The sequence below is a fragment of the Tamandua tetradactyla genome, chromosome 12 (assembly GCF_023851605.1).
Source record: "Tamandua tetradactyla isolate mTamTet1 chromosome 12, mTamTet1.pri, whole genome shotgun sequence".
NCBI lineage: Eukaryota > Metazoa > Chordata > Mammalia > Pilosa > Myrmecophagidae > Tamandua > Tamandua tetradactyla.
In genome coordinates this window covers 98419476-98443689 of record NC_135338.1, presented here as the reverse complement: position 1 = coordinate 98443689, position 24214 = coordinate 98419476, and the positions used below count along the sequence as shown (strand labels likewise).

At 64.5% G+C, this 24214-nt stretch overlaps 2 protein-coding genes across 5 annotated transcripts; both read left to right on the top strand.

The window, feature by feature from the left end:
* The first annotated feature begins 1036 nt into the window (after window positions 1-1036).
* FURIN (furin, paired basic amino acid cleaving enzyme) lies at window positions 1037-11763 on the top strand. Of its 2 annotated transcripts, XM_077124260.1 has the most exons (16): window positions 1037-1054; window positions 4495-4832; window positions 5128-5226; window positions 5315-5410; window positions 5661-5789; window positions 5894-5970; window positions 6149-6237; window positions 6749-6921; window positions 7257-7469; window positions 7866-7966; window positions 8062-8165; window positions 8296-8413; window positions 8511-8690; window positions 9185-9309; window positions 9414-9524; window positions 9737-11763. In XM_077124260.1, the coding sequence occupies exons 2-16, from the start codon at window positions 4656-4658 to the stop codon at window positions 10324-10326; spliced, it is 2382 nt and encodes a 793-aa protein (XP_076980375.1). In that variant the 5' UTR covers window positions 1037-1054; window positions 4495-4655; the 3' UTR covers window positions 10327-11763. The 2 variants fall into 2 exon arrangements, with proteins under 2 accessions (XP_076980375.1, XP_076980376.1); XM_077124261.1 differs by lacking the exon at window positions 1037-1054 and having other exon boundaries at window positions 3755-4832; window positions 9414-9520; window positions 9737-10306.
* A 619-nt stretch (window positions 11764-12382) lies between these two features.
* FES (FES proto-oncogene, tyrosine kinase) lies at window positions 12383-21711 on the top strand. Of its 3 annotated transcripts, none has more exons than XM_077124258.1 (19): window positions 12383-12497; window positions 13035-13256; window positions 13424-13597; window positions 14836-14932; window positions 15061-15244; window positions 16308-16445; window positions 16518-16637; window positions 16761-16883; window positions 17012-17198; window positions 17325-17402; window positions 17890-18099; window positions 18322-18444; window positions 18743-18796; window positions 19287-19405; window positions 20142-20236; window positions 20329-20452; window positions 20650-20807; window positions 20926-21048; window positions 21347-21711. In XM_077124258.1, exons 2-19 carry the CDS (start codon window positions 13044-13046, stop codon window positions 21508-21510), a joined length of 2484 nt encoding a protein of 827 aa, XP_076980373.1. In that variant the 5' UTR covers window positions 12383-12497; window positions 13035-13043; the 3' UTR covers window positions 21511-21711. The 3 variants fall into 3 exon arrangements, with proteins under 3 accessions (XP_076980373.1, XP_076980374.1, XP_076980372.1); XM_077124259.1 differs by having other exon boundaries at window positions 17319-17402; window positions 21368-21711; XM_077124257.1 differs by having other exon boundaries at window positions 17319-17402.
* The last annotated feature ends 2503 nt before the right edge of the window (window positions 21712-24214 follow it).

The window sequence follows — 24214 nt, the reverse complement described above, 5'->3', positions numbered from 1 at the left end:
CTGCCGGGCCCGTGGGGTCATTTCCCAGGAGTGGGGCCGGTGGGGGGGGGGGCAGAGGGACAGCCCTCCCGGGAGCTCCTGGACGCAGGGCCCTGGCCCGGAGGCGTGGGGGTGGGGCATCAGAAGGGGCCTCCGAGGCCGGGTGGGGGGCCCTGGGGCGAGGTTATCTGCGCTCGTTGCCCCCGAGTGTCTCCTCTGTAAAACGGGATTAATTGTCAGCCTGAAAGGATTAGGTAGGTTAAATGAGGCGCGTAAGGACGCCGGGCCCAGTACCTGGCTGGAGGTTGGTGTTAAAAAAAAGATGAATGAAAAAATAATAAATTAAGAGGCGGAAAGGTCCCGCTTTCTCTCCCTTCCACACAGGCCAAGCCCCACGGCGGCGGGTGCTCAGGAAGGCCCGGAGGAGGTGGGCGCTGCGCGGGGCGAGCGCCCCAGGCCGCCACCCCAGGCCCCCGACCCGGCCCTGCCCGGCCTCGCGGCCTAGCGGTGCGAAGGCGGGAGGACGGGGTGCGGCGGGGGGCCGGAGCCCCAGGGGCAGCCGAGGCCGGGCCCGTCGGGGCCGCCCTGGCCTTCCCAGCCCGGGGGGCTCGGGGCTCCCGGGGCGGGGGCCGCGGCGCCGGGGCCTTTGGGGCCGCCAGCGCCACTTCCTACCTGCCCCTGCCGGAGCCGCGGGGCGCCCTGGGCGGCCTTCGGGCCGCGGCTCGGGTCCGGCGCGCGGGGGTGCCCCGGGGCGGCCCGCATGGGCGGGCGCGCGGCGGCGGCGGCGCGGGGGAGGGGCGCGGCGGCGGAGGAGGAGGAGCCCAGGCCGCCGCCGCCGCCGCCGCTGACAGCGACCCGAGTAAACAAGCCGCGCCGCCGCGGCCCGGCCGCTGCCCCCGCCCGAGCCCAGGCCGAGCCCTGTCCTGGTCGCCGGCCGGGCCGAGGCCGCGCCGCCGCGCCTCCCGCCTCCGCGCCGTGCCGCCGCCGCCGGGCGCGGGGACCGCGCCGAGCCCAGGCCCCGCAGCCCGGCCGAGGGGCGCCCGCCCGGAAAAGTTTCCCCGCCCGGGCTCTCAGGGTAAGCAGCGGGGCTCGGGGCCCCGGGAGCGGCGGCGCGCGGGGGAGCCGGGCCCCAGGGGCGCCGGCCGGGCGCCCGGGTGCCCCTGCGGCCCAGGCGCCGGGCGAGGGCGGATCGAGCACGCAGGCTCCGGGGCAGCCCTGAGCCGGCTTCCCGAGGGCCCAGCCGCCCAGCGGCCTCGCGGAACCAGCCGCGGAGCCGGCCCCGAGGGTGGGTCTGCGGGGCAGGAAGGGCGCCCCAGCCCACCTGAGCGCGCCGGCCCCGGCGGGTACTTTTCCGCTCGCGGCGGGGCCGAGCCCTCTGACCTCAGGAAGCGCCGGCGGGGCCCGGGCTGGGAGAGGATCCGGCGGCGCTGGGGGCTCCCGCCTCGCCGCCGTCCTCCCGGGGCCCGCCGCCGGCTGGCCCGCTCCGCAGCCGAGGAAGGCCTGCGCCCTCGCCCGGGGAGGGAGCAGCGGCCAGAGCCAGGCGAGGGGACCACGGCCGGCCCCGGCGGCGCCCCCGCGTGCACACCTGTGAGGGGACAGCACTCAGGTGCGGGGTCTGCGGGCGTTGCTTTCCGGGGCTGCCAGCTGCGGAGGACTGGCCGGGGCGTCCTCTGCCCCCGGGGTTGGGTGCGCCATCGGGCACCCGCCGGTCTGCTCGGTCCCAGGTTTCCCATCAGCCCCTCGGCCCCCTGCGCCTGAGGGTGCAGACCCGCGTCCAGTTCTGGAATTCGCCTTCCGGACTCTGCTCGGGAAGTGGGAGGGGAACCCAGGTGATGTGAGCTAGGGACGGCTGGGCAGCTGCCGGCCATGTGTGGACGCAGGGAAGGAGAGCGGCCAGGTAATGTGGGTGTCTGCCTTGCCCCATGTCAACCCGAGCAGCTCCAGTCTTACTGTATGGGCTGCCACTTAAGATTGATTTGTTAAAAAGGATTCTGTGGCGTAAAAAAAAAGTTTGAAAACCGCTGGTCTAGCAGTTTTTACCACCAAGGAAACTGAGGCCGGGAGAGAGGAAGTGACTTGCCTTCGATCACCCAGCAGATGAGTGAGTGAGCAGGGACTGGAAGTCCGGATTTCTGGGCGTCCTCGCAGTGCCTATAATAGGACCTGCATTGGTGCCTCTGCTGGAAGCAGCCAGGGTGGGTTTCCCAGGCAGGCGCGAGTGGCCTCTGTGGTAGTGTCGGTGCCAGACCCCCAGGGTTTGGGAAGCAGCAGCCATTCCTGGGGATCAGAGGCAATTTGGGAGCTGGCTCTCTATTTTGGGATGTCTCAGGCTGGAGAAAAGGGCTTTGCCCGAGAACCCAGCCAGGAGGGGCAGACACAGCTCCCCACGGCCATGGCTTGAACTGAGGAGCTGAGTCCCGACTGGACTGCCGTGTGAGAGGGCATCACAGGGAGGCTGCACATACAGGGAGCCTCTGGGTTTCAGACACGCTCAAAGGGTGAGTCAGAGTCTGGGATGGGGGTGGGGAGAAGCTCATTCATTCATTGTTCTCAGCTCAGACTCTTTTGGGGGGCTCCTCCCTCCATGATGCTGGGGCACTGGCTGTCTGGGGGTTTGGGGGACTCTGTGGAAGCCCTATCCACTCTCTGTGGTGGCTGGGGACACTGAGCAGAGGGAGTCAGTCCCTCTTTCTTGGGGGGTCCTTCCCTTGGCCTGAAATATGCTTTCTTTCTGGGTGCTGCAAGGTAATTAAATAGTTGGTTAATCACCTCCAATGCCAGGCAGCTGCAACTCCATCCCCAGCGTCCTGGAGCTTGGGCAGGCCCAGGTCCCGCCTTGATTGGGGGGGAGGGGGTCCAGCAGAACTCAGCCCTGTGGTCAGGTGGGGCTTTGCATGACCCCTGGACCTGAGAGGTAGCAGCTATGGTGAGAAGGGGAGAAGGGACCGTGTTCCTATCCAGCTGTGCCCCAGAGCCCCCCATCTTTTGTTAAATGAAGGGCTCAGGAGAACCCCGTCACCCCCTCCAAGGGTGTAGGTGATTTGCTGTCCAGCCCATTGCTTGGGCTGGCTTCTTAGAGCTGGGGATCAGGGTGTGTAAGTCCAGGCCTGGCCCGTGGACCCTGCCCATTCGGGGTGAGGAGCTGCACTGTGCTTGCCTCCTGCCCTCAGCTGTCAGGTTATTTTGGTGTAAACGGAAAATACTCCAGGAATTGTGTGTGTGTGTGTTGTGTGTCCCAGCCGGCTGGGTGGGGTTTGGGCAGGGGGCTCGGGGTGTTGGGAGAGGGCGGTGGGGAGACCGGTTGTAGCTGAGCACAGCGCCTGGAGAAGGGGACCCGGGGTGGTGCTGCTCATCCGCCTGGGGGAGCTGGGGGCAGCTTTGTTTTGCTGTCCAGCAAAGAGTGGCGAGGGCATCCCAGGGCCACGGGGCTGGTGTCCTGCTGAGCAGGCCTGGGGCAAGCTGGCACCCCTGCGGGGTCTCCTGGCGGTCCTGCCGCTTACCAGCCCGAGGGGCTCCTGGTTGGCCAGGCCCTGCGGGAACAGTTATGTGGCCCCGGGCAGAGCAGTCCTGCTGTCTTGTTTGCTGAAGAAGGAAAAATAACACGTGGACTGTTGATTCAGCCTCACCTCGGCGCTCCTGGCCCAGCAGCCCGTGTTTGCCCTGGCTGCCCAGCTCGGATAACTCAAGGCGGGTGGGCGTGGGGTGGGTGTGGGGTGGGCTGGGAGCTGCTGGGGGCCTCCAGGCCCAGGCGGGGGGTGGGGGGTGGGGCAGGGCTCGGGGCGGCCCCAGTGTTCTCCAGGAAAGTACATAAAAAGAGCCCAGGTCTTCACTTTCCAGAGTGACACCTCCCTGCTGAAACCCGTGTCCCGCCTGGGGTGCCCCCCTTTCTCCCTGGGGGCTGGGCACACCCCTCCCCATGGTTGGGTTTGCTCTGCTAGCAAACCCTAGTGACTTGTGGAGATGTTGCTTAGGGGAGATGATTTTGAAAAGCTAATATTTTATTCCTTTATAAAATATGCCTAGGTAATTTGCAGAATTATACAATGGCACAAAGAAGAAAAATAACAATTAGTCGTAATTCTCACCATCGTGAGAGAGTCATTGCTGGTGTCTTAGCGTGTGTCCTTCCAGATTTCGGGTTGTGCTCATGTATAAATATGCATATAGCTTTTTTCCAAAGCAAAGTAGGATCATGCGTGCATCTTGCTCCATCATGCATCGTTTTTATTGTGATTATGGTGAGCATTTATTCAGTTGTTTCTGAATTTGAATGACTCAAGCCTTGGCACTTTTCATCCCACACCTGCACCCCTGTGTGGAGGGGCTTGAAGCTGTGGCTGTGTGTGTATGTGAGGTGTTCATCTGTCTGCTGACCCTAGGGGATGTGTTCTGGGGAGGATGGGCTTTTTCACCCGTCTCCCCCTGAGCCCCTGTTAGGCCTGGACTGAGCTGAGGGGTGGGATGCTTTCGCGTGTGGCTGGGGAGGGGCTGACTCCCCACCCCACCTTGTTTCAGAGCCGGCAGCCCTCGTCCTGCTCCGCCAGCCCTGCCCGCCCTGCCCCATGCCCCCACCAGCCAGCCCCCGGCCACAGGGAGTGAACAGGCACCTGGGAACAGAGGCCCTGTGACCAGGCCAAGGAGACGGGGGCTCCGGGGGCCCGGCCACCTGCCCCCCCATGGAGCTGAGGCCCTGGTTGCCATGGGTGGTGGTAGCGGCGGGCGCCCTGGTCCTGCTGACGGCCGACGCCCGTGGCCAGAAGGTCTTCACCAACACATGGGCCGTGCAGATCCCCGGAGGCCTGGCTGCAGCTGACCGCGTGGCTCGCAAGCATGGCTTCTTCAACCTGGGCCAGGTGGGTGCTCGTGCCTGGCCTGGGACGTCGCTAGGGGCAGGGGCAGCGAGGCGCGGCCTGTTGAGCCTGTCCTTAGGTGGCAGGCATGGCCTGGTGGCCAGTGAATGGGAGCAGGGCTTCTAGCACTCCCCGAGGAGGGGGAGCCGTGCAGCACCCCTAGGGCCCCTGCCTGCTGGGTTTTGGGCAGGGAGCGTACGCTGCGAGCCTTCCCTTGGAGCTGTTGTCCACCCCCGCCCCCCGCCTCCCCGAGGACTGACAGATGGAAAGCCCCGCTCAGCTCCTCGCTCTGTTGCAGATCTTCGGTGACTATTACCACTTCTGGCACCGAGCAGTGACAAAGCGGTCCCTGTCACCTCACCGCCCGCGGCACAGCCGGCTGCAGAGAGAGCCTCAAGTGAGTGCGGCCCAGCCCCTCCCTCCGGCTGCAGGGGCTCCCCCCCCCCCACACCTCCACCCTCCACCCACATGTCTGTCCTGCGCAGGTACAATGGCTGGAACAGCAGGTGGCAAAGCGACGGGCCAAGCGGGATGTGTACCAGGAGCCCACCGACCCCAAGTTCCCCCAGCAGTGGTACCTGGTGCGTGGCCTGCCTGCTTGCTGGGACCACCCCCTGTGGTCTGGGTGCCCAGCAGTCCCCTGGACGGGGAGGCCCCACCTTGGGCACTGCCCCCGTTCTCTTTCCTTCCGCCAGGCCGCGGGGGCTGCCCTCCCAGGGTTCTGGCTGCCCCGACAGCCCGGGGTGGCGTTTCAGGAACAGGGGCGGATGGAGGAGGGGGTTCTGCAGGCACCCCCACCTCATGCGTGTGGGGTGATGGCGGTCCCCGCAGTCTGATGTCACCCAGCGGGACCTGAACGTGAAGGAGGCCTGGGCCCAGGGCTTCACGGGGCGCGGCGTCGTGGTGTCCATCCTGGACGATGGCATCGAGAAGGACCACCCGGACCTGGCGGGCAACTATGTGAGCTGGCGGGGACGGGCCGTGGGCCCCGGTCGGGGCTGCTGGGGCCGTCCTGTCCCCCGGGGTGGCCCGGCCGCCCCTCATGGTGGCCACGTCCTTTCCAGGACCCCGGGGCCAGCTTCGATGTCAATGACCAGGACCCCGACCCCCAGCCTCGGTACACCCAGATGAATGACAACAGGTGTGGACGGCAGCCCCTCCTCCTCCAAGGCTGGGGGGCGGGTCTGGTCCAGAGGAGTCTGCCCATGGATGGGGTGCACCTGCAGGACGGGGGTGAGGGTGGGGGGCTGCTGGCCGCCCCCTGCCTCGGTGTCCCTGCCAGGCTCTGCCGCCTCTGACGCAGCGTCCTTGCCCTGCAGGCATGGCACCCGGTGTGCTGGCGAGGTGGCCGCGGTGGCCAACAACGGCGTCTGCGGGGTGGGCGTGGCCTTCAATGCCCGCATTGGAGGTGGGTGCAGGCCACCCCGTGTCTGGGCCTCCACGGGGGTCTCTCTGCGTCCCCCTCCTGCCTGCCCAGGGCCTGTGCTTTTCCTGCTGTAGATCTTTTGTGTAGGAGCCTCTTCTGTAGAGGATTCGACAGAGCTCAAGGAGCAGGCCTGCTGCGGGCAGGGGAGGGGGTCTCACCGAGGAGCCTCCCTAAATCCTCACAACCCCCCAGACCCCCCTCCTGGCAGGCCTGGATCCCATGTGCCTTTGAGAACCCAGAGACTCATTCTAAGGCAGACTGTGTGGCTGGGGGCAGGGCATGTCCCCCCCCGACCCCCCGACGATGGCTGAAACCTCTCACCCCTCTCCTCCCCCTTACCCCAGGGACCTGCATCCTCTCCCCCAGCCCCACCCCAGGGGGCTGCAGTCTCTCCCCTCCCCTGACCACCCCTGGTCTGCAGGGCTGGGCATGCTCTGGGGGCACCCAGCAGCTGAACCCACGCAGCCCCCTCTCCTGCTCCCTCCATGGCCAGGGGTACGCATGCTGGATGGCGAGGTGACAGATGCGGTGGAGGCCCGCTCGCTGGGCCTGAACCCCAACCACATCCACATCTACAGTGCCAGCTGGGGCCCCGAGGATGACGGCAAGACGGTGGACGGGCCTGCCCGCCTCGCTGAGGAGGCCTTCCACCGGGGGGTCAGCCAGGTGAGCCCCCCATCCCAGCAGCTGAGCCCCTGTCATCGCCCCTACCCAGCGTTTCTCTGTTCCTTCTTATTTACTCTCGGGTTTAATTTTAACTTGACACGGCATGCTTTTATTAAAGCATCATAGGCCTAGAAGGAAGGAAAAGAGGAAAGTAAACAGACACCGGCCAAGGGGCATCTCACAACACCTTGGCAGTGGTCCCCTCTGTCCTTTGCTCTCCAGAGACGTATTTGCCTGTGCACCTGCACAGCGGGCCTCCCGGGGACCTGTGGGCTCTTTTCCCCTGTGTCCCCCCAGTTCTGCTCCCGAGTGACCCCAGCACACTCTGTCTGCAGGGCCGCGAGGGCCTGGGCTCCATCTTTGTCTGGGCCTCAGGGAACGGGGGCCGGGAGCACGACAGCTGCAACTGCGACGGCTACACCAACAGCATCTACACGCTGTCCATCAGCAGCGCCACGCAGCTCGGCAACGTGCCCTGGTACAGCGAGGCCTGCTCGTCCACGCTGGCCACTACCTACAGCAGCGGCAACCAGAACGAGAAGCAGATCGTGAGTGCCGTGCCGGGTGAGGGCCGGGCGGACAGGCTGCTGGCCGGGTGCGGACGGGACCCCTAGGACCTCACCTGCCTCCCTCCCCCGTGGCCTGGGCATCATGGGCTGAGAGATGCACCTTCCCAGACTCTGGGGCCTGGAGTGATCCATGAAAGCCCCAAGATACCCCTAAAAACATGCATCGTCCTCCCCAACCTCTAGTTCAACCCCCGTTCCTTGGGAGACTGAGGCTCAGAACAAGCCAGGGATTGGTCTGGCCACAGCGGTTAGCACAGCAGCCGCTGCACCCAGGGGGCTTGCCCCAGCTTGGCAGGCCAGTCGTGGTCCCAGGGTCCCCTAGGCAGAGAGAGGGCCCCTCTAGCCCCCTCCACCCAACACCTGTGCCCCCCATAGGTGACCACCGACCTACGGCAGAAGTGCACGGAGTCGCACACGGGCACCTCGGCCTCTGCCCCCCTGGCAGCCGGCATCATTGCTCTCACTCTAGAAGCCAAGTAAGTAGGTGGGGGGCTAGGGATGCCCCCATCCCGCCACTGCTCCCTGCGGGGCAGTCCTGAGTCTCCAGCGCCTCGTGCTCCCTCCTTTGCAGTAAGAACCTCACTTGGCGGGACATGCAGCACCTCGTGGTGCAGACCTCGAAGCCAGGCCACCTCAGTGCAAATGACTGGGCCACCAACGGTGTCGGCCGGAAAGGTGAGGGCCCCGGGGGCCAGGCGGGGTGCAGCAGGGGTTACTGCAGAAAGGTGAGGGCCCCGAGGGCCGGGAGGGGGCAGCAGGGGTCACTGCATGCCTCCCGCTGACGCCTCCTTCCCTGTCCCCTCAGTGAGCCACTCGTACGGCTACGGGCTGCTGGACGCAGGCGCCATGGTGGCCCTGGCCCAGAACTGGACGGCGGTGGCCCCCCAGCGGAAGTGCGTCCTTGATATCCTCACCGAGCCCAGGTGAGGGCTGGACCCGGGCTGGGTGGGGCAGACAGGGCCCAGGGGCTGCGTGAGTCCTCAAGTGTGCTGACGGTGGGGGGGGATACTTTGTGCACAGGGACATCGGGAAGCGACTGGAGGTTCGCAAGTCGGTGACTGCGTGCCTGGGGGCACCCAGCCATGTCACTCGGCTGGAACATGCCCAGGCACGGCTCACCCTGTCCTACAACCGCCGCGGAGACCTGGCCATCCACCTAGTCAGCCCCATGGGCACCCGTTCCACCCTGCTGGCTGCCAGGTGCTTGCCCTTCTCCCCGGCCCTCCCTCCCCGGCCCTCCCTCCCCGGCCCTCCCTCCCCGGCCCTCCTCCCCGGCCCTCCCTCCCCGGCCCTCCTCCCCGGCCCTCCCTCCCCAGCCCTCCTCCCCGGCCGTCCTCCCCAGCCCTTTCTCCTCTCGGTGCATATTTATTCATTCATTCCCCTGCACATTCACAGCCCTAATTTTCACTGGAACACCTCTCAGTGGGGGGCACCTTTGGCATTTTGAGAGGGACAGCTTATCCTATAGAGCAGTCCCATTTTGCAGGGACCCCTGGTCACTGCCCCCTAATACCAGGAGTGGCGTCTCCCTTGGGGAGCACTTCACATGTCCACCATTCCTTGTCTGGGGACACCTGGCCTTCCGGGGAATAGGGCCATGCCAGCAGGTGTTTGTGGCTGGTGCTACCTGGGGCCGGGGGCTCGTGTGGTGGGCTGGGTGCCCCCCGGCCTCACAGCTGTCACCTCTGCCCCAGGCCGCACGACTACTCCGCGGATGGGTTCAACGACTGGGCTTTCATGACCACCCACGCCTGGGATGAGGATCCCTCTGGCGAGTGGGTCCTAGAGATCGAAAACACCAGTGAGGCCAACAACTATGGTATGGGGGCCCCCAGGTGGGGGGCAAGGGGAGCTCCTGGGCTCCGGGGTGCTGGGTGTGGCCCCAGGCCCTCTAACCCTCGCCTCCCACCCCTCTCTGGACAGGGACGCTGACCAGGTTCACGCTTGTGCTCTACGGCACGGCCCCTGACGGGCTGCCCCCGCCGCCCGAGAGCAGTGGCTGCAAGACCCTCACGTCCAGCCAGGCCTGTGTGGGTCAGTAGCGGGTGCTGCTGGGGCTGGGGGGTGCCCAAGGCTCTGAGGGCGGGGGTGCCTGTCCTGAACCCAGCTCTGTGAGGACACAGGCTCCAAAGAGACCCGGTGGGTGTGCACAGGGCCCTTGGGCTGCCCGCACCTCCCGGGCTGTGGCCGCCGTGGCCCCCGTGGCTGGCCAGCCTCACACACGTCCCTCTCCCCCACGCCGGCAGTGTGCGAGGAGGGCTTCTCCCTGCACCACAAGAGCTGCGTCCAGCGCTGCCCGCCCGGCTCCGCCGCCCAGGTCATCAGTACGCACTACAGCACTGAGAACGATGTGGAGCCCATCCGGGCCAGCGTGTGTGCCCCTTGCCATGCCTCCTGTGCCACGTGCCGGGGCCCGGCGCCCACGGACTGCCTCAGCTGCCCCAGCCACGCCGCGCTGGACCCCGTGGAGCAGACGTGCTCCCGGCAGAGCCAGAGCAGCCGCGAGTCCCGGCCGCAGCAGCTGCAGCCCACGCAGGGGCAGGGGGAGGCTGAGCCGCGGCCGCGGATGGGCCTGCTGCCCTCCCACCTGCCTGAGGTGGTGGCCGGCCTCAGCTGCGCCTTCATCGTGCTGGTCTTCGCCACCGTCTTCCTCGTCCTGCAGCTGCGCTCGGGCTTCAGTTTCCGGGGTGTGAAGGTGTACACTATGGACCGCGGGCTCGTCTCCTACAAGGGGCTGCCCCCCGAGGCCTGGCAGGAGGAGTGCCCCTCTGACTCGGACTCGGACGAGGGCCGGGGCGAGAGGACCGCCTTCATCAAAGACCAGAGCGCCCTTTGACGCGCTGCTGCCCGCCCCTCCAGCCACCCCCTTCCTTGGGCACTTTTTAATTCACCAAAGTATTTTTTTAATCTTGCGACTGGGTTTGGATCCCAGCTGGGAGGCAGGCAGGGCCAAGACTGCTTCCCGCCTTCCCTTCGGGCCTGCCTGGCTGCCTGCGGTGGGGGACAGGGGACGGCACCCCCCACCCCAGCACTGCTGCCAAGGGGAGAGTGGAGTGGAGCCTTAGGGCAGCTTTCCAGGGTCCAGGCCTCCCACCCCGAGTTCCTGGTGCAGTGGAGAGGGGCAGCCCTTCCTCTCGGGCTTCCTGACCCAGGCTGCAGCTCTTACCCTTTCCTCGTCCCTCTGAAGCAATAATGGTCCCCATCCCGGCAGCAGGCAGCAGGGAGGCTGGCCTGGGGGTATCTGAAGGAAGCAGCCACCTCTCCAAGGGCTTTTACATCCCCAACCCTGTGTCCCCTGTCCCCCCCAAGCCTCGGGCAGAAGTGGTGACATAGGAAGGGACCAAGGCAAAGCAGGTGCTTCCAGGATGCGTAGGTGTGCCTATGCCTGCCCCACCTCGTGCCTCCACCGTGTAGGCTGCCAGGCAGTGCCCTGGTAATGCCATGAACCCCTCCCCTCTCCACTCACTCCTCCTGCCAGGGCCCATGTCCCTGTTTTCTGAGCCCGGGGCTGCCTGGGCTGTCACCCCCGGCCCCGGGGCCCCTGGGTGGGTGGTGGGGAGGGACGGAGGCCAGGCGGCCCCTCCCGCCTCCCACCCGATGCTGCTTTCCCCTGTGGGGATCTCAGGGGCTGTTTGAGGATATATTTTCACTCTGTGATTATTTCACTTTAGAAGCTGATTTTTTGTTGTTGTTGTATTTTTTAACGGGGGTCGCGGCTGGAGCACCTACTGTCTGCCCTGCTGTCCCCTGGCTGCCCAGGCCCTCAGCCCTGCGGCCTCCCTAGGAAAGGAGGGTCATGGTGGGGGAGTGGGGGGCAGCCTGTCATCGGGGTTTGAAATGGGGCTGATTGTGCCAAGGGCTCACGGGTCACTGGTTCTCCGGGTGCCCGGGGTGGGTGGGCGGTGGCACCAAGCCCCCCCAGACACTGTGCCCTGGCGGAGAAAGCACTGGCCTGTACTGGCCCCCCAAGTGTCCCTCTTCTGACGTGCCTTCTGCACCCCTCCATTAGGACAATCAGTCCCCTCCCATCAGGGAGCCCCTTTTTCTTTCTTGCCTCCAGCCCCTCCTGGCACCCAGCCACCTGCCCAGGTGCCCCTCCTCCCCCACGCCTCGTGGCCAGCCCGGCTGGTTTTGTAAGATACTGGGTTGGTGCACAGTGGGTTTTTTTTTTTCTTGTAATTTAAACAAGCCCAGCATTGTTGGTTCTATTTAATGGACACGAGATAATGTTAGAAGTTTTAAAGTGATTAAATGTGCAGACTATGCAAACCAGGCCTGGCCTCCGACGTGTGAGACGGCTTCCCAGGACCCCAGCAGCCTCGGGGCGGGTGGGGGTGAGGAGAGGGAGGCCGGTGCCCCCCAGCCTGGGTCCGAATCAGGAGGCCGGGGGTGTGGGGACGCTGCGGGCGGGGCATGAGCACCCCGCTCCGGAGTGAGCTCCGCCCCCACCCCCCGCCCCTGGCCCCCTGCTGGCTGAGCTGAGCGCTGGGAGCCCCCACAGTCTCGGGGTGCCGCAGGCCTGCCCGAAGCACCTCTCCCCGCTTCCCGGCGGCCCGCGGGTTTCCCGGGAAGCCCCTGCCGGGGGGCGGCGGGGGGCGGGCGGGAAGCGGCGGGGCCTGGTGTGCGCTGGGCACGTTCCGCAGGTGCAGGCGGCGCCGGGCTCCCCTTAGGGAACCCGTGGTGCGGGGGGCCCGGCTTCCCCTCCGGACGCGTGGGGTCCCCGCCCTGGCCCAGGCCCCCGCGACCGCACTCCTGGGGAGCCTGCCCTGTCCCCGGGCGGCGGCCGGGCCGGGGGGTGCCGGCGGCCCTCCAGCACGGCCATTCTTTCCCGGCCCCCTCCTCCCTTCCGTTTCCGCGGCCCGCGGCCTCCCGGCAGCGCCCGCCCCTGCCCCCCGGGCCCGCCCCGGGGCCTGGACACCGCGGAGGAGGAAGCGCCGAATCAGGAACTGAAGGGGTCGCGCGGGCCGAGTCGGTCCACGGCGGCCCCAGGAGCAGCTGCCCGCGCGGGTAACTCCGACGCCGCGGCCCGGGAGGCGGCCGGGGGCCCGGGGACGCAGGGCGGCGGGAGGCAGGGGACGGGGTAGGTGGGGTCGCGGGGCGCAGGGGCCAGGGACAGGGGCCGGGTCGCGGGGGTCGGGGGGCAGGAGCCAGGGGTAGGCAGGAGCGCAGGGGGCCGGGGCGCGCGGGGTCGCGGGGGGGCTGGGGGCAGGGGCGCCGGGGGCGTGGCAGGGGTAGGGGGCGCGGAAGGGCGGGGCTGCGGTGACAGGCAGGGCAGGGCCCTTCACGGGGAGTCGCTGGTGGGCGCAGGGCTCCGGGGAGGAGGGCTTCTGCCGGTTCCTGTTACCGGCCAGGAACAGGACCCCTTAGCACCCGTACTTGGCCTTGGATGCAGGAGGCCCCCTGGGTCAGCCCCTGGCCAGGCCTGGGTTCTGTACACAGGGATGCCTCCCAGCAGGGCAGGGTGCCCCTCCGGCCTCCTGCAGAGCTTCCTGGCCTGGCAACCCCCAGCTTCCCTGCCAGCCCCTCTATCTCCTCCGTCCCCAGGACGCCATCATGGGCTTCTCTTCGGAGCTGTGCAGCCCTCAGGGCCACGGGGCAGTGCAGCGGCTGCAGGAGGCCGAGCTTCGGCTGCTGGAGGGTATGAGGAAGTGGATGGCCCAGCGGGTCAAGAGTGACCGGGAGTATGCGGGGCTGCTGCATCACATGTCCCTGCAGGACGGCGGGGGCCAGGGCCGGGGCAGTAGTCCCGACAGCCCCATCAGCCAGGTGGGTGCTCTGGGCCACCGTCCCATCCCACCTTTCATTGGGGGCCCCTGTGGCTGCTGGGCACACCTGTCTGCCCTGGGAAGGGGTGGGAACTGGAGACCCGCAGACCCAGACATGGCAGCTGTGGCCTCTCACCCGGCATCCCACCTGCCCGTCCTGGGCTGCAGTCCTGGGCGGAGATCACCAGCCAGACAGAAGGCCTGAGCCGGCTGCTGAGGCAGCACGCAGAGGATCTGAACTCGGGGCCTCTGAGCAAGCTGAGCGTGCTGATTCGGGAGCGGCAGCAGCTGCGCAAGACCTACAGCGAGCAATGGCAGCAGCTGCAGCAGGAGCTCACCAAGGTGGGTGGGCTGCGCCGCGGCCTTTGCCTGCTCCTATCTGCTCTTCTCCAGCCTGAAAGGGCTGCTTTGGTGCCAGAGCCCTACAGTCACTGGGGAAGTGGAAGTCTCTGACCGCAGGCCTGGCCCGGCCCTGCCCTGCCCTGCTGCAGCTTCCTGCCCCCACCCCACCCCCGGGCTGGCCTGTCCTGGGCTTCTCCCTGCATCTTCTGGGCACTTTCCTGGGTGACTGGGCAGGGGCGGTAGGACACGTGACCAGTTCCAGAAGGAACTCACAATCTTTGCCGGGCTTCCTCCCACACACTCCATCTTCTCGCTGGGGTGAGCGAGGGGAAGGTGGAGTCCAAGCAGCTGTTTCCCTACCCTCCAGCATCTCTGTTCCTGTCTTCTCCCAGTGACCGCTGAGATCTCGCTGGGTGTGTGGCCCCCGATGCAGTGGTCAGGGACTCAAGCTGCGAAGGCGGCCCCCTAGGTTTGAATCCCACCCAGCTCCCTGATCTAGAGGCTGTGTGATTTGGAGCTGGCTATTTACGGGGGTGCTTCAGTCCCCCCCGCCCCCCCGTTTAGTGTGTTGACCAGGCCTCTCCACTGGCCTTTCCCCAGTGCAGAGCCACAGCAGCCCCTGGTGGCCACCTGGTCTCACTCCTTTCTCCCCGATCGTTTAGTCCAGGGTCTGTCTGCTTCCTTGTGCAGAATACACACAAATGCTGCATTCATCTGCTTGTGTATTTCCTTTCACCACTCGGACCCACAACGATAGAGTTGAATAGCTGCCACAGAGGCCGTGTGGCCTAGACTGTGTACTGTGTGATCTAGTCTTTATGCCCATCCAGGTACAGACAGGGAGGCTAGACTGAGATTCAGAGGAGAGGGGTGAAGCTTGCCTAGAGCACCCCACTGCACGAACAGCATTGGGGTGGAAAGTGGTTTTAGACCGCCATCTGCTGTTCTGCCCACCAGGAACATAATTTGCAGGACCCAATGCAAAAAGAAATTGCAGGACCCCTCGTTAAAAATTTACGAATTCTGAGTCAGCAACAGTAGGCCTTAAGCCAAATGCAGAGCCTTTACGGAGGTGAGCCCCGAAGCTGGCCCTTCCTGTCCCCAGGATAGGAAGGGGCTGGCATGGCCCGGCCCCACCCCCCACCGCAGCCCCGAGGCTCGCTGGTTCTACAGGACTGCACTGTGGTCTCCCGTGCCCGGGGGGCCCGCCGCCCCACACTGGCCACCCCTCTCTCCAGATCCACAGCCAGGACGTTGAGAAGCTGAAGAGCCAGTACCGAGCCCTGGCACGGGACAGCACCCAGGCCAGGCGCAAGTACCAGGAGACCAGCAAAGGTTTGTGGCTGCCCTCACCGGCCTCGAACCTCCAGGCCGGTCCCGACTTGGCCGTGGGTGCCCGGGGAGCAGGGGCTGCCAGGCCCGTGTGCTGCCACCCACCCCCACCGCACCCCCACCCCCCGCAGAAAAGGACCGTGACAAGGCCAAAGACAAGTACGTGCGCAGTCTGTGGAAACTCTTCGCCCACCACAACCGCTACGTGCTGGGCGTGCGGGCCGCGCAGCTCCACCACCAGCACCACCACCAGCTCATGCTGCCCGGCCTGCTGCACTCACTGCAGGACCTGCACCAGGAGATGGCCTGCATCCTGTGAGCACCCCCCACCCCACCCCAGCACCCACCACCATGCCCAGAAAACCACATGGGAACAGGAGCTGGGCTGGGGCCCTCATGGCTTCTCGGATCAGCACTGTTCTAGGCTCGGGGTACAGCAGAGAACAAGGTTGGCACAGAAAGGGTCCATCCTCAGGGGTCTGTAAAAAAGGGAAGTAAAGCCAGTAGGTAAACTCGCAAGCATGCAGGAGGGGACTTGCGCTGTGGAGGAGAAGGAAGTGAGTTGAAGTGGAGAGGTCGGGGAAAGCCTCTGAGAAGAGGCCACGGGCGCACCGTGGGGCCATCTGGGAAGAGGCCATTGCAAAAGAGGGGGCTGGGGTGCTGGGGAATAGGCCGCTGCGAGGACGTGGATTTGGGGAGAGCGGTGGGACCTGGCGTCTGCTTTAACCAGCTAGCCCTGGCTGCTGTGTTGCCAGGCGGGGGCCACTGCCATCATGCAGGCTGGGCCGGCGGTGCCGCTGGCAAGCAGTGCGCAGATCCCGGATCTCTGGTGCAGTGGGAGCCTCAGGGTTTCCTTACGGGTTAGAAGCAGGCGTGGGGGAGACGTCAAGCAGTGCTCCAGGGATCGGGCCGAGCAGCGAAAAGGCGGCAAAGCCGTCGCCTTCCGTGAAGAGACAGGTCTAGGAAGGGAGACCTCCCGCTGGGAGGGTGCAGACGCCCGAGGAAGGTCCCGCAGGCTACCCAGCAGGCGACGGGTCCCTGAACCTGGGGCGGGGAGGTGGGATGTGGGGGCAGTGGTGCTCCCACAGCTGCCGCGTTTCCCTGCGGCCCAGGCCCCAGCTGCAAGGCCTGCTGCCCGCGCAGGGACGGGGGTGGCTCCCGCTGGCCGAGCACGGCCCTCTGGTCCCATTTGAGCCTCACTGTGACCCTGCAAGGTCAAGATTCTTACCGTACCAAGGGGATGTGAGAATGCACTGAGGCTCAGCGAGGGTCCGAACCATCGGCCGTGAACGGAAAGGGTGCAGGCTAATCCAGGGCCACATCCAGACCCTGGACTGTGGGCCTCGGGTGCCCTCCTGACCGGGTCCTGTGGGGGCAGGAAGGAGATCCTGCAGGAGTACCTGGAAATCAGCAGCCTGGTGCAGGACGAGGTGGTGGCTATCCACCGGGACATGGCTGCAGCCGTGGCCCGCATTCAGCCCGAGGCCGAGTACCATGGCTTCCTGCGCCAGTACGGGTAAGGCGTGCTCCCGCCGCCGGGCCCCACGCCGGCCGGCCTGTTTGGTGACTGGGCGCTGGCCCCGCACAGGTCCACGCCCGACATCCCGCCCTGCGTCACCTTTGACGAGTCTCTGCTTGAGGAGGGGGAGCCGCTGGAGCCCGGGGAGCTGCAGCTGAATGAGCTGACGGTGGAGAGCGTGCAGCACACGTGAGGGTGCTGGGGCACGGGGACAGGGTGGACATCACCCCCGGCGAGCCACCGGCACTTACTTGGCCCTGCAGGGAGGCATCTGGGGGCCTGGGTGTAACGCTGCCCTGTCCCCGGGCACAGGTTGACCGCAGTGACAGATGAGCTGGCTGTGGCCACCGAGTTGGTGGTCAGCCGGCAGGAGGCGGTCACTCACCTGCAGTGCGAGCTCCGGAGTGAGGAGCAGAACACCCACCCCCGGGAGCGGTGAGCAGCCCAGCTGGGTGGTCGTTGCCCCCCATGTTTCGCCCCCCTGCAGGCCCCCGGCCGCATGTCGTTTCCCTCTCTCTCACCCCCCTTCCCCCTGCCCCCTCTCCCCTGCCCCCTGCCTGCAGGGTGCAGCTACTGGGCAAGAAACAGGCACTGCACGAAGCAGTGCAGGACCTGCAGGGGGCGCTGTGCAGCCAGGCCAAGCTGCAAGCGCAGCAGGAGCTGCTGCAGGCCAAGCTGGAGCAGCTGGGCCCCGGGGAGCCCCCGCCCGTGCTGCTCCTGCAGGATGACCGCCACTCCACGTCCTCCTCGGTGAGCGCCCCGCCCGCCCCTGCCCCCGCCTGCCCTGCCCGCCCACCCAGCAGTGCTCCTCATTTTCGCCCTCCCCCTCCCCAAGCCCGGCTACCCGCTGACGTCTGTCCCTGGCCTCAGGAGCAGGAGCGAGAGGGGGGAAGGACACCCACCCTGGAAATCCTCAAGAGCCACATCTCGGGAATCTTCCGCCCCAAGTTCTCGGTGAGTGGAGCCTGGCCTGGGCCCTCGCCCCTGCCCCTGCCCCAGGGCACAGCCAGTACAGAAACATCCGAGGTGGCCCCTGGGGTTGGGTCTGGACACTGGGATGCCCTTGGAGAGGGGGCTCTGGCTTTTCCTGGGGAATCCCTCTCTTCCCTGGAATGCCAGGTCCTGCCGCCCCGCAGCCCCTCCCTCCCCACCACCCACATGTGCAAAAGGGCAGCCTTGCCTATGTCCCGTCCTCTCTGCGGTTGTGGGACAGTGTGTCCTGGCGGACAGGCACCAGCTTGCTCTGGGCTCAGCCAGTCTGGGCTTCCATGCCAGCCCTGCCTCAGTGAACCTGGGCAGTTCCTCCCACTCCCTGGGGGCCCACGGAGGACCCTACGGAGGGACACATGAGGGACAGACAGACTGACCCCGGCTGGCCCAGGGGCCTCCCACCACGAGCTGGCTGAGTGACCCTTCCTCGCTCCTCCCCATGCCCTCCCAGCTGCCCCCTCCGCTGCAGCTTGTCCCTGAGGTGCAGAAGCCCCTTCATGAGCAGCTGTGGTACCACGGGGCCGTGCCCCGCACGGAGGTGGCTGAGCTGCTGACTCAGTCTGGAGACTTCCTGGTGCGGGAGAGCCAGGGCAAACAGGAGTACGTGCTGTCGGTGCTATGGGACGGCCAGCCCCGGCACTTCATCATCCAGTCCGTGGACGTGAGTGGGCCCTGCCCAGGCCGCCATGCCTGCCTTCCCCACAGAGTCGGACAGGGCCACCCCGCCCCGCGATCCCTAGGCCTGCGCACGTGTCCCCTCCGTGCACATCAGAGTGTCTGGGGGGCCTTTTCCGCAGGTGTCCCTGCTCCCGGGCAGCCCCTTCTCCCCCTGTGTACCTCCTCTCCTCTCCCAGGCTGTTGACCCCGGTCCCCTGGCCCACAGAACCTGTACCGGCTAGAGGGGGACGGCTTCCCCACGGTCCCCTTGCTCATCGACCACCTGCTGCGCTCACAGCAGCCCCTCACCAAGAAGAGCGGCATCGTCCTCAGCCGCGCTGTGCCCAAGGTGAGCCCACACCCACCCAGGCGGGGCCCAGGGGGCGGCGCCAGGCCTCTGGTCCAGGGCTGGAGAGGCCACCCTCACCTCACAGGAGCAGGGATGCCCGGGCCGCGCCCCCGCCGTGGGCCGCAGTGCGGGCTGACCCTCACACGGTTAGGGGGCTCTCGTTTGCACCCCTGATGTGCTCCGTTCCGTAGATCCATCAACTGAGCACTGGTGGGGGGAGACTCAGCCCCGGGCAGGGCCCAGCTCCCCTCCCCTCCCCTCCTCGACTTCTGACTCCCCTGCTCTGCCTCTGCCCCAGGACAAGTGGGCCCTGAACCACGAAGACCTGGTGTTGGGGGAGCAGATCGGACGGGTGAGTGCACCCCGGCCTGGCCCGCAGCCTGCGGCCACCGGCACATCCCCTCCTCCCGGGCCGCCTGGCCTCCCAGCCTGTTCCCTGGTGGCCCAGCTGTGGCCACAGCCTGAAATGTCCAGGAGGGCGGCCCCTGGCCCCACGGGTGTGAGCGTGTGTGCAGGGAGACACGCCCTGTAATGTGTGCTGTAGAAAACGTCCTTGTGACAGGACGCGTTCACCCAGAAACCCGAATGCTTTTCACGCCCAGGCAAATGTCCTTTTTGGATGTTCCGTGTCAGCAAACGAGGGGAGTCGGGGTGCCGTTCTCTGTGGACCTTCCCATGCTGAGGTCCACAGGTCGGGTGTGAACTTGCCGAGAGCCAGAACTGATGGGCTTTGAGTGCAGGGGACAGAATAGAGAGGGGATGGGGGCAAGGCAGGCATCCCCTGGGCAGGGGGAGGAGGGTGGGTGGGGGGGGCCCATGGTGGGAGCTGCAGACCATTTCAGGGAAACTTTGGTGAAGTGTTCAGCGGACGCCTCCGAGCTGATAACACCCTGGTGGCTGTGAAGTCCTGTCGCGAGACGCTCCCTCCTGACCTCAAGGCCAAGTTTCTCCAGGAAGCGAGGTGGGTGCTGCAACAATCACCCCCCTAGGTCCGGCGCAGGAAGGGCTCTCCCTGCACATTGCACACTTCTGCAGCCTCGTAGCATCCTCGCCACCCCCTATTCGGGTAGCACCTGCCTTGCAGAGGGGAGGCTTGGAGAGGCCAGTGGCCCCCTAAGGTCACAAGTCCAAGACCGCTGGCCTCGGTGATCAAGCTGGCCTCTTTGCCCATCTTCTAGCAGGGTCCTGGGGGTTCCTGAGGCTGGGAGGGCTAAGATACAGGCCTCAGTACCGGGGGGCTAAGGTGCAGGCCCGGGGCTGGGGGTCTAAGGTGCAGGCCCGGGGCTAGGGGGCTAAGGTGCAGGCCCGGGGCTAGGGGTCTGAGGTGCAGGCATGGGGCTGGGGAGGGGCGGTGCTAACGTACATGCCCAGAGCTGGGAGGCTAAGGTGCAGGCCCGGGGCTGGGGGAGTGGAGCTAAGGTGCAGGCCCGGGGCTGGGGGAGTGGAGCTAAGGTGCAGGCCCGGGGCTGGGGGAGTGGAGCTAAGGTGCAGGCCCGGGGCTGGGGGAGTGGAGCTAAGGTGCAGGCCCGGGGCTGGGGGACTGGAGCTAAGGTGCAGGCCTGGGGCTGGTGGTCTGAGGTACACGCCTGGGGCTGGGGGTGGTGTTAAGGTGCACGCCCGGGGCTGGGGGTCTGAGGTGTAGGCCCTGGGCTGGGAGGCCAGCCTGGCCCCCGAGCCTAAACCACAGGGCCCTGCAGGATCCTGAAGCAGTACAGCCACCCCAACATCGTGCGTCTCATTGGCGTCTGCACCCAGAAGCAGCCCATCTACATCGTCATGGAGCTGGTGCAGGGTGCGCTCGGGGCCTGGATCCGGGGGAGGGCAGGGAGGGCAGCTCGGCCAGGTGGGCCCTGCTGGAGGCTCAGCGGGGCTCCCCGTCCCCAGGCGGGGACTTCCTGACCTTCCTGCGGACCGAGGGGGCCCGCCTGCGGGTGAAGACGCTGCTGCAGATGGTGGGGGACGCGGCCGCCGGCATGGAGTACCTGGAGAGCAAGTGCTGCATCCACCGGTGTGTGCCCCAGGGCGGCGGGCCGGGCATCACCCGCAGTCAGGCGGCACTGTCGCCATGGGCTCCTCTAACTTCTCCTGCCCTCCTCCCGGTGCAGTCTGCCTCTCCCGCATAACCAGGACCCTGGGCCAGGTGCCCCAGGTGGGCAGGTGGCTGGTGGGTTGTGGCCACAGCTGAAAGGTCCCCCCCCCCACCAGGGACCTGGCCGCCCGGAACTGCCTGGTGACGGAAAAGAATGTCCTGAAGATCAGCGACTTTGGGATGTCCCGGGAGGAAGCCGACGGGATCTACGCAGCCTCGGGGGGCCTCAGACAGGTCCCCGTGAAGTGGACGGCCCCTGAGGCTCTCAACTACGGTACCGGCCCGTCGTGTCATGGCTGCGGGACCAGCGCGCCACCCACCTCGGCCCAGCCCGCGTGGCCCGGGGCGTAGTCCCCATGGACGGGCCCTCATGCTGCCCCGCTCCCCCGCAGGCCGCTACTCCTCCGAGAGTGACGTGTGGAGCTTTGGCATCCTGCTCTGGGAGACCTTCAGCCTGGGGGCGCCCCCCTACCCCAACCTCAGCAACCAGCAGACTCGCGAGTTTGTGGAAAAGGGTAAGGCAGGACAGCCGCCTGCAGAGCCAAGCCTTCCGCCCAGTGGTCCTGCCGAGCCCGTCCCGGTCCCCTTATCCCAAAGCTGCTGTTGAGTCAGCACCCGCTATGTGCCAGGCCAGCTATGTAGTGGCGCACAGGACCAGGGTTACTGCGTCCCTTGCACAGATGGGAAGACTGAGGCTTGCAGGGGGTCACAGCTAGCTCGTGGTGGGTTGAGGCTAGAACCAGGCCTCTGTATCCTTGGGGCCCTTGGTGCAGAAGGCCAGCTCCTGAATACCAGCTTCCCCCTCATGCCCAGTGTGCTGTGCTGCCCCCACAGGGGGCCGCCTGCCCTGCCCAGAGCTGTGCCCCGATGCTGTGTTCAGGCTGATGGAGCAGTGCTGGGCCTACGAGCCTGGGCAGCGGCCCAGCTTTGGCACCATCTACCAGGAGCTGCAGTGTATCCGAAAGCGGCACCGGTGAGGCTGGCAGTCTGTGCAGACAGGGGCATCCCCCCCTTACCCGCCGCAGCTCCCACCACTGGACGGGTCTTCACAGTCGGGACTCTCTGGCCTCCGGCCCCCCTGCCTCCTGCAGTCCTGCAGCCCGGGTCTGCTCTGCCATCTGCTACTGCCCAGGCTTCCTCTTCCAGACAGAAACAATAAAAGCACTTGTGCCCGCTGAGTGCTCCTGGCATGTGTGCCTCTCTGGGTCAGGGCGTGCAATGGCAGAGGCCACGGGAAGAGGTCGGGGCAGCTGCAGGCAGCTGCCATGGGTAGAGCTGACGGGATCTGGGGGCCCGTTCAAGAGGAGATATGACAGAGAGAGAGAGCCCTGAGATCGGGGCCCAGGAACAGGGACAGAACTGCAGGGAGCATGGGGGTTTCGGTCTGGAGGCGTCAGTGTGACAGGTATGTGAAAAAGCCCAGACGGGTGCAGGCTGGCGACAGGTTTGAAAGTCATTATTGGCTCAGAGACATCAGAGAGGAGCTGCGTCGTGGATGTGGCTGAGGCCACGTAAGATCCAGGATTCGAGTCGGGAGTGAGAGATCCACTCCAGGGAGGCTGAGGTGGCTGAGGAAGAAGAGAACCTTCCTGGGAAGTTAACCTGTCATGTGCGTGCCGAGTAATGGGGGCCTCACCTGTTCCTGAATCCTTCTGAAAATCATCTGAAATCTTTCCAGCAGCGGCAGAAAGGCCAGTAAGTAAGGGAGGCTGAACCAACTGGAAGCCACGGGAAAAGGTATAGCACAAAAGAGCAAAGCAGATGAAACTCTAAGGGAAAAGGGCCACTTCTCAAGAAAGTTGAGGAAATAGTTGTCATTTTTTTCAAAGAGTTAAAAGGGAGCCCTTTAACTTGCTTAAACAAGGGAAAATTGAATTAGAGCCTATTCTAGTTTGCTAGCTGCCGGAATGCAACACACCAGAGATGGATTGGCTTTTAATAAAAGGGGATTTATTTTGTTGGTTCTTCAGAGGAAAGGCAGCTAACTTTCCACTGAGGTTCTTTCTTCCGTGGAAGGCACAGGATGGTCTCCGCTGGCCTTCTCTCCAGGTCTCTGGGTTCCAACAACTTTCCCCGGGGTGATTCCTTTCTGCATCTCCAAAGGCCTGGGCTGAGCTGCAAGTGCTGAGCTGCAAGTGCTGAGATGAGCTGTGCTGAGCTGCTTGGGCTGTGCTACGTTGAGTCTCTCATTTAAGCACCAGCCAATTAAGTCGAACGTCATTCATTGCAGCAGACACGCCTCCTAGCCGACTGCAGATGTAATTGACAACAGATGAGGTTCACATACCGTTGGCGTATGTCCCCAGCAACAAGATTAGGTATGCTCACCTGGCCAAGTTGACAACTGAATCTAACTAACACAGAGCCCAATTAAACACAAATGTTAAGAGGCCAAATCATTTCTGTATTGAAAGGGGTAAAAGCAGAACTGAGGAACTTCTGCTTCTCGCAGGGTATGGGCAGGCTGGGGCTGCTGGTGCAACTACTAGGAAAAAACAGGAAGAAACAGAATGCAAGACTTGTATTTTTTTTTTTTAATTATTTTTTAAATACCAAAAGAAGACACACCAAACACAAACTTTCTTGTTTTGATCATTCCATCCACATATATAATCAGTAATTCACAGTGTCATCACATAGTTGCATATTCATCACCATGATCATTTCTTGGAACATTTGGATCTATTCAGAAAAAGAAATAAAAAACAGAAAAAAAAAATTTGTACATACCATACCCCTTACCCCTTCCTTTTACTGATCACTAGCATTTCAAACTAAATTTATTTTAACATTTGTTCCCCCTTTTATTTATTTTTATTCCATATGTTCTGCTCGCAAGACTCGTATTTTAAAAGACAATGGATTCCCGGTGCCTACCCATGCAAAAGAAAGAAAAAACAGTGATGGAGAGGGCAGGCCATGGTGGCTGAGTGGCAGAGTTCTCCCCTGCCATGCCGGAGACATGGGTTTGACTCCTGGTGCCTGCCCATGCAAAAAAAAAAAAAGAGAGTGATGGGAAAAAAATAAGGACTAGATGAACTAGATTAATTTTAGAATTAAGAATTTTACATTTTAGAAATTTAGAATTTTAAACTAGATGAATTTTAGATGAACTAAAATTTCAAGGAGGGAAGAGTCTTTCCAAGATGTCCTGGTGATAGATGACTGTTTTCTTCCCTGGGGCATTTGCTGATTTGGAGCATTGCTGAAGAGCAGACTTGGCCCACACAGAGACTCCACTGGGGAAAAGGAAAAATGAAAAGCTTTTAGCGATTACAGGATTGTGCTAGAGGTTGGAAACTGAAGGAGCCCTAAATGCAAAGCCAGTTCTCCCCATGGACTGCCCGCTGAGGGTGGGCCCAGCGTGCAGGGCCAAGGTGGGCGGCCTCAGCTGGAAAGGCAGCCCACAGTCTGGCAGTGTTTAGAAGTCAGGAACCTGAAACAAACATGTCCCTGGTCCCCCCACCTTCGGGTATCTTCCAGGTTTTGAGCCTGTGTGGGCTGAGAGGCTAAAAAGCGAGCTTTGAAAATCTCTGAAGACAGGGCTTTAAGGACCAAGAAAGAGTCAAGCCAGACTTCCCATCTGCGACCCAGGAGGGCCACTCCTTAGGAACAGGGACAGTCTAGGGGAGGACAGAGTTTTGCCAGAACTGTAACCGCCCCAAACCACCTCCGTATTTG